Source organism: Notothenia rossii (genome assembly GCF_949606895.1).
Source record: "Notothenia rossii genome assembly, chromosome: 7".
Taxonomy (NCBI): domain Eukaryota; kingdom Metazoa; phylum Chordata; class Actinopteri; order Perciformes; family Nototheniidae; genus Notothenia; species Notothenia rossii.
The window spans coordinates 60,382,082-60,403,898 of record NC_136905.1 but is presented as its reverse complement, the minus strand read 5'-3'; the positions used below and the strand labels follow the sequence as shown (position 1 = coordinate 60,403,898).

General features: G+C 38.3%; 1 protein-coding gene across 1 annotated transcript in view; it reads right to left on the bottom strand.

The window, feature by feature from the left end:
- kiaa1109 (KIAA1109) overlaps positions 1-21,817 on the bottom strand; it is a 149,251-nt gene that overhangs the window by 119,013 nt on the left and 8,421 nt on the right. The window contains exons 3-16 of the mRNA XM_079692224.1: positions 19,494-19,610; positions 15,727-15,805; positions 15,566-15,630; positions 14,625-14,799; positions 13,893-13,974; positions 12,043-12,236; positions 9,535-9,614; positions 9,147-9,297; positions 6,548-6,704; positions 6,117-6,195; positions 4,789-4,880; positions 4,028-4,145; positions 1,421-1,576; positions 135-232 (exon numbers count right to left, since the gene is read on the bottom strand). Of these exons, the coding sequence (XP_079548350.1) occupies positions 135-232; positions 1,421-1,576; positions 4,028-4,145; positions 4,789-4,880; positions 6,117-6,195; positions 6,548-6,704; positions 9,147-9,297; positions 9,535-9,614; positions 12,043-12,236; positions 13,893-13,974; positions 14,625-14,799; positions 15,566-15,630; positions 15,727-15,805; positions 19,494-19,610 (1,643 nt within the window). The remainder of the gene's footprint in view (positions 1-134; positions 233-1,420; positions 1,577-4,027; positions 4,146-4,788; positions 4,881-6,116; positions 6,196-6,547; positions 6,705-9,146; positions 9,298-9,534; positions 9,615-12,042; positions 12,237-13,892; positions 13,975-14,624; positions 14,800-15,565; positions 15,631-15,726; positions 15,806-19,493; positions 19,611-21,817) is intronic.

Genomic DNA, 21,817 nt, shown 5'->3' with positions numbered 1-21,817 from the left:
ATTTGAGTTACATTTTACACTGTAGTGTTTATATTTGAACTTAAGTGCTTCTTCGACCTCTGCTTATCAGTATGAAGACACAAAAAAAACGAAACATTTTGGAACAAATCATGTTCACTGGGAGTGTGCCTCACCTGTAAGCTGAAGCGGGTGTTGCAGGTGGTTGGAACAAACTCGTTGAAAGCCAAAGTGAAGTCTATATTGAGCGTCTCGCCACACGCTGCTAGGTACACTATGGGAGATCAATAATGATGTTGATTAGTCTGCAATGCACCGGGATTAAGCTGAGTACAGTTTGTAATATATCATGACTTAATAAAGTGCAAGTATCCTGTAAGCGTCCGGTGCTAGAGAGGCATTAACTCATCGATTGCTTTCATGGCAGGATGTGAATTAATTTTATTATTTTGCCTTAGGGCTAATGCTAATGCGTAAAAAAACATAACAAAATCTAAAATACACATATGATGAAAAAAAAACACTTATAGGTCTCATAATATGTCAAAAGGGGAGAGACATTGAGCCCTTTAGGACCGCACAATAATTGAAATTGTATTGAAAGTACAATGTATTATTGCAGCTCCGGCATACAAATGGTAATCTTCAGACTTTATAAGAAATCCTTGTTTGGCACAGATCCTATCAAAAAATTAAATGACAATTATAATTATCAGTCAAATTCATTGCAATTAATCCAATAGCCCTAATGTATTTTACTTCAAAAATGGTTAAATTATTGTGGTAATGGAGCCCAAATGTGCTCATTCTGGAGTTCATAAATGTATTTTGTGCCTCTACTCTGACATGAGTCTATTTTTCCTCTGCTTTTCTTCATTGGCACAGAATGATCTTCACCACATATGTCTCTATAATGAGCCAATGTTTTTCTGGTGCGAGTCAACATGTTTGCACATTGTCACAGACATATGTTGCAGATAATAAGAGCTTTGCACGCATTAGGGCCCTCACTGTATAAACAAGAGATGTATCTTCCTCCAACAGGGAATGCATTTCTGTCTTACTCATTGTAATTTTATAATGTGTACTGCATTATGTATTTGATTAAAGATGAAATATGTCATGCTTTTTTTCACCGGCTGCTCATTACATTGGTAATAAACACACGTTTTGAGTACAAATATTGATCTACAGGGAGGATGTGGCTCAGTGGGGTAGTGCGCTGATCTGGTTCAGTCCCCACTGCAGTCAGCATGTCGTTGTGTCCTTGGCAAGACACTTCTCCCCAAATTGCTCTTGTCAGGATTGCCCACATTATTGAGTGTATGTATATTTCTTTGGGTAAAAGCGCCTAACAAGTGACATACTCTACCAATTCTCTTTTTGGTTAGGGTTGCATTCAGCTAGTTAAGATAGAAGTGAATAAATGCTGATTTTGCGTCTAGAAGAGCATCTTCCTCACCATTCTCCTGCTGCTTGGTGGAACAGTCCACCCAGTTGTGCTGGTTTGCCGCCCAGATCATCTCAAACTGGTGGAAAAGCACCTTGAACTTCCAGGAGTACGGCACAAAGGAGTAGATGTCTGGGGCGCTGTCGCTCGCCCAGTCCTGGATCAAATCTGAAAAGAAAGAAAGAAGACTGAAGATGCGAAACAAGGAGAGATGCACTGATTTGCGCCATTGGTGACCAATAATTGGCATTTATTCTCAGATATAGCCAAAATAAATGAGGCTGTATCTGACTATTGCCACACACCAGGTTATCTACTTTGGGATATTCTCGATACCGATTAGTGAATTTATTAGACCAACATTTAAGAAATATATATTAAATTAGAATTACAAAACATTGTAATTCATTCCCATGCATGCCGCAGGAATGTTAAAACAAATATTCACCTGATTAATGATTTGTTTCGTCATTGTGTTCTTTACAAATACTGTAGAGCAGCCTTTCCCAAACTCAGGGTCGCGATGGACCCGTTTTGATCGGGTAGCCAGTTAAATGCATTGCTACACACACACAGCGTCAGAGCTGATGGCTGCGTTGCAAATACAATTTTTATATAATTTTTGTATTTTATTTTGAAAATGAAATTATGCAATATAGCATTGTATATTTAATGATTTAATTTTCTAAATACAAATAAACTAAAAATAAAAGATAGTATTTGTATCAGCTCTGACGCGTCCCCCACGAAAGTTTTCGCGCTGTCTGTTTATTGTTTATTGTCTGTTGATTAATCCCGATAGTACATGATGGCAAAAAGACGATACAAAGAGGAGTTTTTAAACGTTGGCTTCACAAAAGCTGTTAGAAATGGAGAGGAGCGGCCTCAGTGTGTTTTATGTGGAGAGGTGCTCAGTAACGAAAGCTTAAAAATGAATAAATTGGACCGGCATCTCCAAACAAAACATCCTCTGCATCGGGACAAATCGAAGGATTTTTTCATCTGCAAAGAAGAGTCTTTCAAGAAGCAGTGTTTTGACGGCGGAAAAGTAAGTCACTCATTTTAATCATTTGTTTTGTGTGTTTGTGAGTTTGTAAGGGTCTGTTGTGAAATTGTTTCGTTAATGCAAAGTTGGATGAAATGCAGACTGAGCCCCCGGAGCGGACCGCCAGCTGCGCGCTCTCACGCGTCCTCTACTCGCTCCCGCGAGTCCACTACATTCTGCAGCGGCACAGAGCGGTGTCTCAACTTTTACTAGCCTGAAATGTTTTTAAAACGGCCGGGAGAAAAACAGAGAAACAATAACCACAGGAAGATTAGAGGGAAAGTGACAGGCAGTATGAGAAGGAAAGCGAGAGAAAGTATCAGCCGCACGGACGTGACTGCTGCAGTGTGATGCACATAGGAATACATATGGGGGTTATTCCCTATCTTTATTCAAGAGCGTGGTCTTTAAATTTGAGAGCATACTTTATTGATTTCACGTTCAGAATATGTATTTATTTCCCTCGAACCCTGTCCTCACACTCAAATAGTGCCCGCTTGCACTTAGATTTGCTCTGCTTCTGCTCAAACTGTACGCTTGCACTCAGATATATTGCTACGCTTGTTTCCTGTGTTCCAGTTTAAAACCTTCTCCTTGCACTCAGGCTGTTTCTGTGCGCTCGTGAAATGTCTGCTCTCAGATTTCTTCTGTGCGCGCTTGGATCTTTTGTGCAACAACCCTGTCAAAATCCCTCTGTGGGGATTCTCCACAGTATTGAGTATGTAAGTCGCTTTGGATAAAAGCGTCTAACAAGTAACATGTAATGTAATGCGCTATAAATGCGGTTGCCAGGTCCACATTCGTATGCCGGCTGGTATTAAAAATCACCCAATAACCCAGCAATGTTAATGATAATACCTTCTTTGTTATTTTCAGGCATTCAAAGGGAACAGAGGGACAATGAGGGCATCCTATCAAGTCAACCTCCACAAAAAAAAGTTAATCAGTTGCCAAGTGTTGGAGTTTCATTGTCTCTCAGAGTGTTTTACAACAGCGCTGTTCATTTAAAGGTGTTTAAAAAATGTGTGTACATAGTTTTTGATCTAGTGACAAACTTCATGTTGCACTTCTGATAATTGTATAATTTAAATTCGATTTGTACTGTATATACTTGACTGCACGTCCCATGTTTCGTCTTTCTGCTTTGATCCTTAATTTTTCTGGGCAAGCTCAAAGGGAAGGTTGTTATTGTGAGAAACCTAATTGCTGCGATGCACTTTTATAATTAAATAAATATTTTCATTTACATTTTAAATTCATGGTGTGTTGCATTCTTTGTTTATAAATGTAGATATTATGGAAAATCATGACATTTTTTGAGCTTGGGTCCCTTAGGACCACAACATTTCTGTTTTGGGTCTCATGCTGAAAAGGTTTGGGGACCCCTGCTGTAGAGAATTAAAATCATTCTGATTCTTCTTTCATGGTTATTTTCATAACTTGTAATTGTGTGTACATATAGGACACAATTAAAAGTTGTGAAAATAACGGTTCTCTCTATAATTTGACCATCAAAATGCTCAGTGCTTAATGCTGTAGCGTCATTGGCTGAGGCAGTTTGCTGCAGGACTCACCTGTGAAGAAGTTTTTCTGGGCGTAGATGAAGTGGTAGGTGGCCTTGTACACCTCGATCTCACACTGCCATGACTGAGGCATGTTCCACACCCGAGGGTAGCTGGCTATGACATGAAACTGCAGTAAAAAGGAGAAATGAAGGACACAATTTCAAGTGAAGCTGAGCATTTTGTATGTGCAGAATCAGAACCAGGTTTATTGCATAGTAGGTCCTGGGTCCTTTATTATATACTTTCACATTATCATATTTTTCCTATGGCAGTTATTATCTTTTCTAATCTATTAACATCTATCTTAGGGTGTTTTTGGGGGAATTTTTCCTTTTACGATGGAAGGGTCTTAGGATAGAGGGTGTTGTATGCTGTACAAACTGTAAAGCCCCCTGAGACAAATGCGTAGTTTGTGATAATGGGCTATATATATATATATACACACACACACAATTGTATTGATTGACATACAAGGAATTTGCTCTGATATATTATCGTGCATACATAGAGTTAACATTCTAAGATAAATTATACCGTAAAAATAATGAAATAAGAAACATCAAGCACACACAAAATGATTACAAAAACAAAAAATGGATTTGCATTAACGGGCAGCTATTGTAATGATCTACCAATCAAAGGGTCATTGGTTTGATCCCACCCTGTGCAGTTAACACGTTGAAGTGATCTTGGGCAGAATGTGGGTCAGGGTTAGATCAACTAAAGTCGATGAGAAGTATAAGTCAAAAATCTACTAAAAGTGTACTTACAGCCAGCATCTCGGCCTCCAGCAGAGTCCTGTACTGCATGCTGCTGGTGGTGTCCACGTGCAGCAGCTGCCCTTTGATGGTAGGAGAGTAGCCTGGGAGGGGAGGAGAGGCACACAAAAGCACAGCCATCAATTCTCAAAATCCAAAGCTAGGGCTCTGCTTTTACAAATAATGCAATATACCGGCACAAAAATTACATTTCTGCAGACAGACGAAATCACTGACTGATGACTGATACCCTATGTTGAGCTCAGTGCAATACATTATTTACATTCCTCACAACTATAGGCATTTAAAAAGTTGAATGGTTCCCGAGGTCAGCCGTTTCACTCTGGATTGACTGTGGAGTTATATTTCCAAATTGGTTTTACTTGATGTTGAGTCTGTATTACTGTATAAGAGGGGGAACACTTCACAATTACATTTAGCTCCTTAAGCCATAAGGTGAAGAAAGTGCTACACTACACAAACTCTGGAGTCTTGGGTCGAAAAGTTGAGTGACTTTAGAAAGTGTGTGTGTGGTTTAAAGTGATTGAAGAGCAATGGAGACTCGGAAAAAGAAAATTCTTCGTAGTTTCTACAATTTGACCATGTTCAAATTTCAATAATTGCCTCCTGATGGAAATGTAGCACAATGTGTAGCGCTTTTTTCACAGCCAGGTACTTTACACTGAGATTGAGGTTAAAATGATTACATGTACATTTCAATTAGTAGGACTATAGCTCATGGGTAAATAGGCAAATACCAATCAGAGGGAACTTAACTCCAAATGATTCCCATTGGTATGTCTGAAGTATTTCTTAATCAATATGGATACAATGGCTTTGTTGTGATTGGTCAACCACATAGAGATGTCCTGCCCTTTGGCCTATCATGGTTAATATGTTGGACTCCTTTGTTTCAGTAACATAGCAACATCACTCTTTAACATTCGCACATCTATTGGCTCGTGCTCCAACATATTGTACGTGGTAGGTTAAGGGGCGGGACCTCTCTAAGGTGGTTGATTTATCATAGAGCTGGCCAGCTAACCAATCAGAGCAGACTGGGCTCTGGTTTCAGACAGAGGGTGAAAAGAGGTGCTGCAGCACAGGCAGTATGAGAAAAATAAATAACTTTTTGAACATTAAAGCATGAAGACATGTCACAGTAGAGACACTAAATACAAATATAAACCTAAACATTTGCATTAAATGCATTCTCTAATGTTTTTTGTGAAGCAATTTGAATGTCCTTGTTGTTGAAATGTGCAATTTCAACAAGATTGTGGGAACTGATGCACGTGGTGACATTTTAGTGTACTCGTTTTTTTGTTTGTTACGCTTACCATTGTCTCCGACAGTCATGGGGATGTTGACTTCCAGGTAAGAGCCTGCGCCTACATTCACATGGATGGCGTTGGTTTCCTAGCAACAGGGATGAAGACAGAGCAAGGGGAGATAACGAGAAAAAAGAACAGTCACACAGGCTGTCAATTCTTTACTGACACACTGCCTTAAGAATAAAACCCAAAGTCTCTGAATCTGAACTCAAACATGTGGTGATGAGCATCAAGCCATTTCATGTTTATATCCTACAGGCATTTGTGCGGATGTTTAGTATGCATTTCACACACTCAGCCTGGTGAAAACCCAAGCACTGCCCGGGATTGAACATTTGAGAAAGCATAAAACATGAACCGATATCGACGGCTGGAACATGACGAGGCATGGAGGAAATGGAGAAAGAGAAAGAAAGATGCAAAGAGAGAGGAGTCACCCTGTTTTTGGTAAAGAGCAGATCGATGGTGGCGTCAGCGATGATGTTCATGCGCAGCTCGAAGGCCTGGATCTGCCTGGGTTTGCCCGGCTCGGCATCCTCGGTCACTTTCATGGCCTGGTAGTCAGCTGGCAGGAAGAACTTCCACAGACAGTCCCTGAGGAGAGGGGAACTCATTTAAATGCAACACCATCTCTGTACACCCTAAAAGTTGGAGTCTCAAGTCTGCCATGCTGGAGAGATCATCAGAATCCGACCACACACACACATTTTGGATATACCATAACATTACAACATATTGGAATTTGAAACACAAAGTTTTGCCAATATTGCTAGGATATCATTTCCCTATCAATTACAAGGTGCTGTTTCTGAGAGAATGACTGAAGAAAATCTCAATCTGAGGGATGGGTATCTTGTAAAAGGCATAATGTTCCTTGGTACTGGAAAAAAAACGACAGTCTGAGCATGATGCTTACGCTTATTACATGGCATAAAATTGATTAACGATTTGACTCACAATTCTGTGATGACTATTTCATTTCAAACCTTTTTTATGCAGGTGAATCCCATTGAGATCATTGATCTCTTTTTCAAGGGTGACCTGCTGCAAGTAGGTTCCACATGAATACATAAAACAACAGAACAACAAAAAGGACATCATACAGCATATTTAAAGCGACTACAGTTTACATACCTAGGGACATTTACAGGTTCCAACAGTTTCCGATTGGATAGCATCTATCCTTGCTTTAAAAACATTTAGTGGAACCAAATTGCTCAGCTTCCATTCCTTTTGCAGACTGTTCCAAGTTAGAGGAGCTGCGCACCTAACAGCTATCTTCTCTAAGACAGTCCTAGCAGTTGGCACATTTAATAAAACTACAGCATGCGATCTAAGGCAGTAGCCATTTACAATTCGCCGTAAGATCAGGGAGCAGATGTAGGATGGAAGTTTCTCTAACATGGCTTTGTATATAAAAATGTACCAGTGACTGAGCCTCCGTACAGTTAGTGAAGGTAAACCAGCCCTTGCATGCAGGGTACAGTGATGGGTCAATGCTTTACAGTTTGTCACAAATCTCAGAGCACTGTGATAGGCGGCATCTAACTTGATCAGGTAATGGGCAGGTGCATTCATATAAATCAGATCACCATAGTCCAGCACAGGTAAAAATGTCACAGAGCCTTTTCCTGGCCTCAAGCGAGAAACAGGACTTGTTCCTGTAAAAGAAACCTAGTCTAACCCTCAGCTTTTTAAGCAGGTTATTGACATGAAGTTTAAAAGAGAGACAATCATCAAGCCAGATACCAAGGTATTTGTAACAGGTAACCACTTCAAGTTGTATTCCTTGCGCAGTTACAATATCTACAACAGGCTCTGGTGTCTTTTTAGCTTTTGAAAAGAGCATTACCTTGGTTTTATCAACATTTAAAAGAAGCTTAAGCTCAGAGAGCTGAGTCTGAATAATGTTAAAAACAGCCTGTAATTTAACACCAGCCCTCTTAATGGAGGGACCTGCACAGTACATCACAGTATCATCCGCATTAAAAATGTAAAGTAGCTTCATCCACATTTTCACCTAAACTGTTGATATATATATAGAGAATAAAAGTGGACCTAAAACAGAACCTTGAGGAACACCATTAGCAATGTTTAACCACTCAGAAGACAGCCCATCAAAGTGAACACATTGGGACCTTTCAGAGAGATAGTTCACAAACCACCCCACTGCATGGCTGGATATGCCAATACTGAGTAGCCTCTGCTTCAGGATGCGATGATCGACGGTATCGAACGCTTTGGACAGGTCAATAAATAGAGCTGCACAACTCTGCTTATTGTCTAAAATACTCGTAATATCATTCACCACTTTCATTGTCGCAGTGATGGTGCTATATTGCTTTCTGAAGCCTGACTGATGTTTAGACAGGATTTCATTTGTACATAAAAAATCCTTTACCTGTTCACTCACTAGGCGTTCGAGAACCTTAGCCAGAACTGAAAATTTAGAGATGGGCCTATAATTATTTAATAAAGTGGCCTCCCCACCTTTTAGTAGAGGCAGGACATACGCTGACTTCCATATTTTTGGAATTGTATTTCTGCTGAGGGAAAATATATGATTGTATCTATTTAAAAATGTGTTATTTTTGCTTCCTCTAAGAGAACAGTGATCCCAGCACTTAACAACGAGTGGAAGTATTCCAAGAGCAACGTTAATTAAAATACTGGCAGCCCTGATCGAGGTTTACTGTAACGTGTTCCCGATAGTGTTTACTTCCTGTCTGACTTCTTCTGCTGTTCCCTTAACTGTTAACCTACGAATGATTTATCTGAGTCTCTTAACCTCTTTCCTTCTCGTGCTTTCTTGTTCGGGTTTCTCTATATTCTATTACTTTTCCACAAAAGGTATTCTATGGTGTTTTCTAATGGAGGACAACGAATGTGTTTTTTTTACGACAACTGACATTGTTGTCAATGTCAGTTATTTCTGGGGATCTATACAGTATCACAGCACATAGTCCCTTGATCAAATGGCCTTAGCACTGGTCTGCTTTCAATAAAGAACAGAGTATGTGCATGATCATTACTCACCTCTGACGATCAGCCCAGGGGCCGTAGTTAAAGTCTGTTCCTTTTCCACAGACGATGTCCAGACCCCAACATGGAGGAAGGTCCTGAAGCTTATCGCCCTCACTGCACGCTTCTGCCTCCTCCACCCCCTCCTGCTCCACTGGCACCAGACCTGCACACACACATGTAAGCATTACATTATTGTGAGAACAATTACTAAACAAAAAATGCAAAACTCTACAAAATGATCTTGTAAGGACTTAAATCAATTCAACTTCTATTAGCACTGAAGTGTAGAGGGTTGTTCCATAGCAAAAAAGAGAACTATCAACATCTGTCACTGATCGGAAGCGGTAACTTTGACTCATTTACTTTTGACTTTATTTTTTGAGTGTGTGCTTGAGCTTACCGGGTTCATCCTGGTAGTAGTAGATGTCGACATCGTTGGACTGCATTACAACAAAGCCTTCACCCATCAGTCTGGGAGGTCTAGAGGAGAAATCAAGATCTTAGTTAAAGTACAGACTATATGCAGAGATTAGGAATTTATCCAAAAGAAATCACAAGCAGGGTCACAGCAGTAAGGAGGACCCAACGAATCAATGACATATTCATTCCACATTCAATCAGAAAAGTAATACTATATTTATCCTGGGGGACATTTTAGAATGGAATAAAAAATACTCAAGTATATAAATATAAGAAATTAAAGTAAGAATAAATGATGAAAAGAAAAATTAAATAAAGATATTTATGAAAAGAAGAAGAAGTTCAAGTAAGAAGTGTATAACAACATTAAAATCATATGGAATAAAAATGTATATAAACAAAATAAGTTAAAGTAAGAGGTAAGTCAAATCAAAATATATATAATTGATTAAAATTAAATAAATAATAAAATAGTAAAAACTAAAATGTAAAAGATATTTGTAGAAATAGAAGAAGTTAAAGTAAGAATGTTTAATAAAAAGATACAAAATTATAATAATATAATAATTTATATACAATGAAATTGTGAAAATATGTGTAGGTTCTGACACAAAGACACTGGTTCCATGATATAAATGCAGTGTCTGTTCTCTTGGATATGTCTGCTTCCTCTCTGTGGACCTTTCAGTGAAGCTTGAAGACTCCTCAAGGTCTGCTGGAGGTTGAAGTCTCTGCTGGCTCCCGCAGACTGCAGCCAGGTTTCAATCGAGAGTGACTCCTTAATCACAGATGCTAAAGGCAATTTTACACTCCATGTCCTTTCATTAAGCTCAAGTGCAGATAATGGATTCCCTGCTTCTAATGCAACACCGTTAAAGCTGCCAGGTTTGTCAAGAGAAAGGGAGTGCCTATCAAAACATGCTGCCAACAATGATCAGTTGCTCAATTTAGATATAGAGTATGATCTGATCTTTCATATAGATTTAGAAACTGTGCCACTCAGAATTGTTCCTTTGAATCCACAAATGTAAACATATTATAATTATATAAAGATTATTATTATTATTATTATTATTATATTATTGAACATTTTACTTAAACCCCTTGTTTATTTGTCCTTATTTTTAGCTATTCATTTATCTTACATTCTATAATGAAGCAACTGTCCATTCAACGTTAATTCTATCTTTCATTTCGTATGTTAATATAAGTCTTTTTGTTCCATTTTTCTTTTCTTTTGTTAATCGATTTTATTTATTTTAATGGAGTATCTTTCCCCCCAGGTAAATAAAGTATTCCAATTTAATGTGGATTGAATATTTAATTTTATTCTCAATATTTAATCGATTAATGATTTTATTATAAAACGTATCATGTACAAATTATTATGTATGAATACATGTATTTTATTTTATTTTCCATAATAACATTAACCTTTTATATTTATATCCTTTTCCTTCTTTTAATTGATCTTTTATTTGATTTCATTCTTAAATGGACCTGCTGTTACAAAAACCTATTTCCCCCCTGGGTCATTTGGGTTTTTGTAATATTTTGTAGGAACAAGCCGGAAAAAACATAGTCCTCAGCCAGTGTTAAGGACTGCCAGCATTCACAGAATAATTCATTTGACATAATGTTCTTATTTTCTTCAGTCTTTACGGTATGCTTTCAATTATTCTTGAGGCAAGAGCATGACATGACTACTGTAATAGCATCCTTTACGCTCTGCATACCATCCAACCCCCTCAATAAACTCCAACATATCCAGAACTCTGCTGCCCGCCTCCTCACCCACACCCGCTTCCGAGACCACATCACTCCCGTCCTCCAGAACCTCCACTGGCTCCCCGTCCGACAAAGAATCGACTTCAAAATCCTCCTGATTACTCACAAAGCCCTCAACAACCAGCCCCCCCCCCCCCCCAGCCAACCTCCTATCCATCCCCAACCGCATCAATCACCAGACCTGGGGGGACAGAGCCTTCTCCGTTTCTGCCCCCTCCCTCTTGAACTCACTCCCCCAATCCATCACAGACTGCCCTGACCTCACCTCCTTCAAAACACTCACCTCTTCAATCTGGCTTTTAATGTGTGATTGTTTTTGTATTATTTGACTTTAACTTTAACTATATATATTTGTTGTTCTTCTCTTTTCACTATATCTGTAAAGCGTCTTTGAGCACCTTTAAAAGCGCTAACAAAATAAATCTATTATTATTATTATTATTATTATTATTATTATCTATGAGCAGCTTTAAAAACAGACAATGATATACAAAATTATGTTTTAGAAATCACATTGTAACAATAAATAGTACATTTGAAGAGTCTGCTGCTTTATTTAACCTCTTTGGTATAAGCTTTATATGAATTTCAGACAATAATTCAAACAGTAGTGTCTCTTGAACTCGCATCCTTTTAAAGGAAAGGTGATTTGAACGATTATAAGTCAACTTCAATGTTTCTTTAATACAAAGCTACTTACTCATCGTTCTGCATGCCGAGGTAGCGTGGACTGGGCACCAGCATGACGCGCACGTTCTCCAGCGAGCCTTTGACGATGTGCATGAACTGGTCCAGGTGGCTGGAGGGCGGCTTGGTGGCGTACGTCAGGAAGGCGTCCTCGAAGTTCACACACAGAGTCTGGGGGAGGTAGTGGTTCCCGAACGCCAGACGCCCCTACAGACAGCAGAGTCACTTGTTTTATTTCCATGTATAACCACTTGCTTTAATACGGCACGCTCTTAAAGGGAGAGTCTGGATGTTTTAAAGACAGTTCATTCATTATTAGTTTTTAACTAAAATTTCTTCCTCTTCTATCTTCAATTGTTCTCTTTAAATATACTTTATCTTCTTATGTTTGTATAGATATAAGTCATCTGTTTTGTCATTTCTTATGTTTGTAAAAAAATGTTTAATCTTATATTATTGTTTATATTTTATTAATTAATATAGCATTTATTTTATTCTTACATTTAGAAACTTTACCCCGGGATCAATAAAGTATACAGATTTAATGTGGACTAAATATTAAAATATACATGATTGCAAATGACAACTTTCTTATTTTTTTAATGAATCTATCGTTTATTTATTTGATTCTAAAAAGGAGTATACAGATTTAATGTGGAGAGAATATTTAATTATTATTTCAATAATTAATTCATTTAAATGTATTTAATGTTATATTTGACGTTGAACTTTTTATTCTTGTTCATTTTTATAGTTAATTACACATTGTATTTAATTTGTTATGCTTTCTTCTTTAAAAGTTCCCATGTCATGCTTTTCCGGTTATTACCCGTCCCCTTGTGTGTTATGAAGGTTTTTATGCATGTAAACGGTCTGCAGAGTCAAAACCCTCAAAATACACCCTGTAGCGAGTAAAACTCTAACACAGAAAATACCTCCCCAAAACACCTCGTTGGAGATACGTCACTGTCCATTGATTCTTCCGGGTGCCGCATGATGTCATGCGTTAACCGGAACCAAATGGACCAATCCGTGGAGCCGTTACGTTACGTCCGCGGAGCCGTTACGTTAAGCCCCCGCTGATTAGTCCAAATTGACCAATCCACGGACTTCCTCACACACACACACTCACTCAGTGCAGGCAGCTCTGCTCATCTTTCCTGCCTGGCTGCAGGCTAATAGACAGTTGGGATTGCGGCGAAATTTTCTCTGCAGACCCATTCTCACAGCGTTTATCAACCTTTTTCTTACTCAATATCAAGCCACACTTATTGTTTTTACTTCGGCTGTGACTTTGTGTGTGTTAAGGCTGAGTTTGGCTGTGTTTCGCTGTGTATCGCTAAACAAGGAAGCCACACCTTCACGGAGCTCAGCGCGATTCACAACGTCCCGACCAATCAGAGCACACTGTGCTCACAGGGAGGGCGGGGGCTGGAGCTATTGGAGCTACAACGAGCCGTTAAAGGCACAGAGTGAAATTCAGTGAATACACGTAGTTTACTGAGATGCTGTATGAGAAACCAATGTGAGTTTGGAACATTGAACAATATAAATCTATTTTAGTAGACCTCAACAATGGAATTATGATCAGTGGAAATGGCCATGACATGGGACCTTTAAGTAAATTGTATATACATTATTTCATTGCACATCATTACTTTACATTTTGATGTTTATATATACATATTTGTATTGTATTTATCTTTGATGTTATGAACTACTCATACATGGACCAACTATAACCAAACCCAATTTATCCACGGGACATCCCCTCTTTGAAACAGCAGGAACGTCTTCTTTAAACTACATGTATGCTTCCTTTCTTTGACCAGATTGCATGAATTATTAGTAGCGGGTACTTACAGTGCTGATGTTCACTTTGATGACAGGAATGAGGGAGCGCCATGATGATGTGTGGTCAGCGCTCTCTGCTTTGATGTCCACGCTACAAGGGGGCGAGAAGAAGACGTTCATTCTCATGACAATTTCATGTTGCAGTCAGCACAATTCATTGGGCTGTTAGTGTGACGCGACAGCAGCTCTCCTCAGTGCACACACTTCCCATGCATTTGATGAGAACAGAAAGAAACTGCGGGTCATCAAATCTCCCTCCATAAATCATGTCGGAGGAGAAATCGCTGATTCCTGCTTTTTGCAGTTTTGTTTACAACTTAAGTATGAGGATCATTGTGCTAAAAATAGGCCAGATTTACAGTATGACGTCTTTATAATGCTAAATAAAGACAACAGAAGCAAGACACTGTGAGAAACCGGCAGAAAAAAGCTAGCTCTTGTTGTGACTTCTACTTAACCTTCAAATCAGGGTTTAGTGTACAATGTTACCATCATTTCATAACTAAGACCATTTTATAAAAAAGGAGTAGAACATCAAATAGACAGAGTGATTGGCATTATATGTTGAAAAACTAACTTCAACTAGTTCCAAAAGATGGAAGGAATTCGCATGAAAAATGATAATTACCCAATACATTAAAGTGGCCCTATTATGCTAACTTTCAGGTTCATATTAGTATTTTGTGCCTCTGCAGTGGCATGTTTCCATGCTTTAATGTTCCAAACGGTCTTTATTTGTACCTTTCTAGCGTCTTGTTTCTATCCTCTCGTCCCTTCTCGTCTTCTTTTTTGGGTGTTATGAGTGTGGGGTCCAGTCCGAAGGTCTCCTGCAGTCGGGCGTAGAGGTCGGTGCGATTGTAGACGTGGAACTCGAAGCCGTTAACGGTCACGTAAAGCCGGGTCTCTGCCTTGGGGTCTGGAGAAAAGAAATAAGAAAGCAATCTTGTGATGATGTTTCCTTTCATGCTATGCTATAGCTAGTTCATTTTGGGTGGGGAGTCCAGAATGATGCGTCATTCAACAATATCATCATTACACATGATGAAGGAATATATTTTTATAAATCTAAGGAAAGCTTATCTAGTCTTAGGTCGCATTCACACCAGCCTTGTATAGTCCGGTTGAATCGAACCCTGGTGCGTTTAGCCGCTTGGTGCGGTTCGTTTGGGTCGGTGTGAACGCAGTCGGTGAAAACTCCTCCTTACTGCAGAACGTCTCTCATTATACGTGTTATAATGTTTTTTTATCGCACGTTGTCTGATTATATAATCATATGCACCGTTGCTAGAATCTGTTGATATGCTCTCCAGATTAACTACAGTACGAAAATAACCTGCCGATGCTCCAAAGCTACGGTAGAAATGGCCGGGATTTGCGTTTTTACCCCCTTAATGTCTGACCAATTGTTGAACAGCATTTCCGAGCACATGACTTGTGTTTAAAGTTTATAGTCCATTTGAATTGTGAGTGCAAACTGAACCTTCTTAAAAATGAAACAATGTAACAAACTGTCGGACTATTAGCTGTGAATGCGATCTTAGAGAATTTTTGTTTTGGTTTTAATAATATTTTTATGGACACATATTTTATTTCTCTAGCTTTTAGTTTTTCATCAATCAACCCTAGAAGCTGTAAAAGCAGAAATAATCCTTTGAATGTATTTATATAAGATATTGTATTACCATGCTGTTTCTGCTTTGGGTTAAACATTTTCCACCACCGAAATATGAGGAAGCCATCCTGTATCCTGTAACACGGGGAGAGAAATATCACATGTCAGTGAACAGCCTTTAAAATAATATTGAAGCAGAGGAGCGGGGACAGTGAACGCAGCACAGGTTACCTGATGGACATGTCCTGGTTAATGTAGTACACGTCTCTGAACATGACTTTCCCCGACAGCACGGAGAAGGAGAAGGAGCCTGTGGAGGAACAAACCCATGTGTTACATCACAACAAAAAGACTGGCAGTATAATCATTCCATTAAGTATTTCATTTATTGTGATAATATTGCAGTTCAATGTGTACATTTCACTTACTTTTGTTTATGGTTTATATTATCAGGGTTAACAGGGGCGCCAAAATACATTGGACATTCCTAATTTAACTTTTCATTTATTTTTCAATTACTTATTTTATTTCATTCTTAAAAGGAGCAACTGTCACAGAGCGAAATTTCCCCCAGGATAAATAAAGTATTCTGATGTGATAACAGTACAGTAAATGTTTGGATTGGATAACAGTGGTGCCAACAAAGCACCTAATTAAAATGTTAAACAAAAGACATAATTAGTCGGTTGTGTAAGCGCTGCTAAACAAAATATATAAATAGTCGAGGAGTTGCTGGGATATTTAATCACCTTGTCTAGCTTTCTTGCTGAGAAAAAAGGATCTTAATGAGGATCTAATTGTTCAACAAAGTAGGTCAGAGTCTGTCACCAAGCAGCAACACAATTTCTCATCATTAATCTTTTTTGGCTCATAACATGTCTTTCTCCGTTTCAATTAGTGCAGGCCAAGAGAGAGACATCACCTGAGTGTTGAATCGCACAGCTGACATCTTGCTGCTATTTCTGACTTGTCCTACTCTGACTGGATTTGTAACTCAGGGGCCCAATCCCAAACTGACCCCTACGACTTCCCACTCTATGATAGATAAGATGAGATGGAACTTTATTTATCCCCGTGGAAGAATGCAGGCGTTTATAGCAACAGGATCAGAGTGAAGAACAGGATTCACACAAGGTAAAGATAAAATAGAATAAAATTAAAATAAAATAAAAAAAAGTGAACTCCATATATAGTTTTTCTAAGCTAATTGAGGCTCTTCTTCTAAGGTGGAGGGTGTAAGCAAGAACCACTCTCGTCAGAAACAGGAATTCTCGTAAGATTTTGTTTCATTTTCAAATTGGCCGACTTCCTGTTGGGTTTACAGTCCAATAGATATTTAACCCTAACCCCAATGTATTCCCTCCAATCTTCCTACATGCAGGAAAATCCTACATATAGGTGCTTCGTTCTAGGTGGCGCTGTTGAGCCATTACACCGAACCAAAAAAGGAAGAGCATATTTTTTGAAAATGTTCAGGTACAGAAAACATGAGCTCTGGGATTATTTTTTAAAACTCTACTCGTTATTAAATCTGATGTTTATGAGCTCCTTGGTTTTGCAACAGTCCCTGTGAATATAACGCTTTACAATCAAATGCCTCCCAAGCACCCTGGAAGTTGACTGCGATCTGAAGTAAATGTTGTAGTGGCTAAACGGTGGTACTACAACTTCCATGTCAGATCGTGTTGTAATTGGGCCCAAAAATACTTTTCCGATTGACTTACATTGTGGTAAAGATGTCTGTAAATCAGCAGAACTTTCTTTTGCTGTTCACATAAATCAACATGCTAGAACAAACAATTGAATATACCTCGTTCAAATCAGTAGGTCCTACAAGTAAAATGTGCTAACAGTGGAATACTGAGTTATTTTCACTCTCCATTTATTTGACTGAGTCGATACCGATAGAAACACAGCAGATAGGAGGCGGGGCTTAAGAAAACGCTGGAGGATCCAGGTCTTTTGTTCTAAAGAATCAGGGACCTCATTTATAAAGCATTGCGTAGGATTGACGTGGGAAGGTTGCTTACCTAGGACAAAGCAAATAATTACGCACCGACATTTTCTGATTCATAAAAGACTGCGTACGGGCGCAGGACTTGCGTACGGCACGTCCTACTCCGGTTTCCCTTTATAAAACACAATCGACTCGAAATGCGGCACAGCTTTTGTGGGCTTCACGTAACGCCCATATTTGCCTATAAATAGTGAAAGAAACGCTCATTCATTTTTGACTGACTGCATGAAGAAGATAGCAGGAAATGACGACAGAACAGCTAAAAAATACATCTCACACCGTGTCAGATTTTGGTTATTTTGGGGAGGTCGAGATAAATAATATTGTTTGTTGGATGCAGTTTGAACCAGAGTAGCAGCATGGAGGTCGGATCGTCACCAAAATAAATAAATAAGTGGTCCGAAAAAGGTTAATGACAAAAAACATACACATAGCCTTCCTCAGGCAGTGTGTTTGTACCGGGGACAGGAGACACCCCCTTGATGAGAAACTGTAAGAAATGATTGGGGAATCCCTCCGGAGTGGAGTCATGACGACTGGATCTGAATTATGTTTTTGTATTTGGTGGTTTGTGTTCCAGGCTGTCGATCAGCAACTATATATCCATAATCCACCAGTTAAAGGCAATACAACTAATGTGTTGTGTTATATTAGCTGTACAATTTACAACATCTGGTGCTCTTAGTTTCCATACCTCCTGTGTTTTACGAGCGACTTATCAAGTTTTGGCAAACGGCATAAAACATGATTAAACATGATAGTATATAAAACCATGCTCGTATCTACAACATATAGTAATGCAAAACGGCATCAGTTTAAAGTAATTCTGTCCTCCTGCTTACTGCATAATTTATGAGAAAACATTTCTTAACAGGAGAACATAATCGAGGGGTGATCAATAACATTTCCGTATTTATTTATTTATCCAAGTTATGTTTTTGTGTGCACTGAGGAGTCTCAAACAGGCGTTTGTTTAATCATTTTAAAATTGGCTTTAATCAATGTTTGAAAATTAATTCTTCATATCTGATAAATGAGAGGAAACATTTTATTTATGGTATTATTTCCACATATTTCTCTCCATTCTTCCTTCTGCCAACGGTGTCGCAGTTTCTCGTCCCTCTCGTTTTTGTGCGTAGTGCGTACGCATGGGTCAGAGTTTGCGTGGAGGACCGCACGTTTTCCCGTCAAGTTAGTTTTTTTATAAATCGCAAACATTGCGTAGAAACTGGCGTACGCCATCTTTTGAGCATACGCACCGTTTATAAATGAGGCCCCAGGCCTTTTTGGCTTCATGAGCTACTGACCAACTTTTAAAGGAGTGAACAGGGTCCCGCCTCTAACCCAAACACAGGAACTTACTCAACCCTGGCAATGAGGAAGCACCTTGGGGCATGTTCAAACCTGCTTAACACATTTTTTGTTTTAGGTCATGAGGTTCATTTCAAATGGTGTTGTGTGTTAGGAAGGTGTTGCTCTTCTTGTGTGTTGAAAAAGCCACTCCTAGTCAGAGAAGCAATCTAAATAAAAAATAGATTAGCTGGCACACAGATGACTGCTCACTTTGTAGTGACACATGTTGGCAAAAATCTGGTAACCAAGCCATGCCCCCTTCATTACATTTGAATGCTGCTTTGCTTATCGTTCTTGCACACACTGATGGAAATAGGTCAAATAAACGTTTTTATTACAAAACGTATCTCTTTGACATGCAATTGCTTTTTTTGGAGGGTAACATTAAGGGTAGCATTTCAGAGTAGATTATTTTTTAGTTTTGTGTAAAAAATTGATGTTTCATAGGAGAATTTAATCAATTTGCAAGAAATAAACCAACTTGGATTCATGGGCTTGAGGTTCTGGGTCATTTATTTAAAAAATAACTAAATCTGGTATCAGTTACAGTTTGCTTTTCAGACAATAATCAGATGATCACTGAGAGGACCCCCCCCCCTATTCATCGCAGCGCTCCTAATGAACTCACCGATATGAATGTAGCCATCCTTGTAGAGTCTGTTGATGATCAGGGTGAGGATGAGGCCAATGTTGCGGGAGTTGTAATAAGTTAAGTAGATGATCCATCCACAGGACAGAATTGTGGCTGAGAGACACAAATACAACACAGTCAGGTGTGTTAATACAGAATAACACATACAAATACGTAAAGCTACATTTTTACTTTTTATGTTGTCGGCTGCTTGGACTTGTTTGTTCAATTTAATCGATGTTTGAAACCCAACTGTAAAATATTATTCTCAAATATGATCACTAATACTGGTTTCGCTTTTTGTCAAACAAGGGCTCAGAATAAAAGTGAATGTTATGGCAATATGGACTTCTGCATTATTCAAATCGAATAAAGCTTCATATTTGGTAGATAAAAATCGTGTATTATCAAAATATTTGCAGTACTTCAAATCATGTAGACTCACGTCAAACTGTTTAATTATAAATGTGAATGACATTTTGGATGAGAAGTCAACAAACCGTGATTGGTCCATTGCCTACAATGTGCCAGATGCTACTTGATAAAGATCCATTAGCAAGGAGAAAGGACTGCAGCATTACAAATTCCATCCAAAAATGTATTATAATATTTTATTTTTGAAGAACTGAGCATTGGAGGGATGTTTTTTTTGTCTGCGGACCCAGAAGTTTAGTCTCCCTTTACAAAAAGCCAATGGGATTTTTCTATTGGATTTTGTAATGTTGCAGAAAATAAGATCTATGACAACACTTGTGATTCTTATGTGTGCGAGGCGTGTGGTGCAGTGGGTTGTGCGTTGGTGTTGGGATCAGGCGGTCACTGGTTCAAACCCCACTGCAGTCAGCATGTCATTGTTTCCCTGGGCAAGACACTTCACCTCAAATTGATCCTGTGGGGATTGAGTATGTAAGTCGTTTTGGATAAAAACGTCTAACATGTGTTGTAATTCTTACACATTTTGTTCAGCAGGATAATCTACAGATATTAACACCACTTTTATGATTTTTTAAGCATTAATGCATTCAGCAGAGGTTAAAAGTTAATATTAAGTTATAGGTTTTAATCACAAATAGAAGCTTCAAACCTTCACCAGCTGGTTATTTATTGACACATCTTATGTCATAAAACAAAACATGAACATCTCTTAAGCTTGTGTTTACCACACATCGTATTTCAGCCCTTTAAAAAAAAAAAGATATTCCCAAAAAACAAGGGAAAAAGTGGTAAAATGCTTATTCTTTGGAGTTTGAGGACTCTTTGCCGCACCACTCTGTATAGCAATGCACAAATACATGTTATAAACCTCCTAGTCTTTCATATCTGGGCTGACAGTGGGGTTATACCTACGCTTTTTCATATTGGATTTCATGCATGAAGATGTTGCTCAATATCTTAATTCTACCGAGAGCTGAGCATGAATGGAACAATATCATTTGTCACACTCACACTTTCTTTGAATTCAATCTCAATCAAACAATAACAGAGTTGGAAGGATTCATTAATTCAAAGCCAATATTCATTCAAATCTTTCATAAAAATTTGGTTTTCAAAACACATGAGGAAATATCAGAGGCTTTTATAATACTTTATTCTGTGCGTGCGGCTTAAAGCGAATCCTTTCTTACGACACCGCATTACGGAATGGTCCAACTCATTTGCCAAATGAGCCGATCATATAATGAATATTGAATGATATCTTTATCAATAAGTACTAAACTCTAAAAAGGTAAATATGTCTTTGTAGAAAACACTCATATATCATGGACTTAGTTCACCATCAGCAGCCACACCCTCTTCATTTGCAATTCAACATTAACATGTGATTATTACTAAGAAACCACTGCTGTATAAACTGCTATAATACAATTATTATGTTATATCCATTATATATTATTGCAGAACAATGTCCACATTTCATTCAGCTTTATTTGATCTTTTATTGGACATTCTACAATTAACTTTTTATTTCTATAAAAAAAATTATTTATTTTTGCTGGTCATGTTCAGTAAGTTTTTTTCCTTTTAACTTTTTACTGCTTCTAACTTTGACTTCCCATGTTTATATAAATACATATTTATTTTATTTAACTTTTATGTATTTCACTCTGAAATGGAGCAGAGGTGACAAAACGCAGTTGAATAGAGTATTTTGATTCTAGTATAAAAGGAGAGGGACTGAAATATTATTATTATATTTGTACCAAAAGGTATCAGACATGTATGGTGTAAAAAATAAGGTATTTTCATTGTAGTTACCGTGTTCCACAGCAGTTTAGACCAAAGAAAGTGATTGCACATCTTGTAGGAAATGGCTAAGCCAC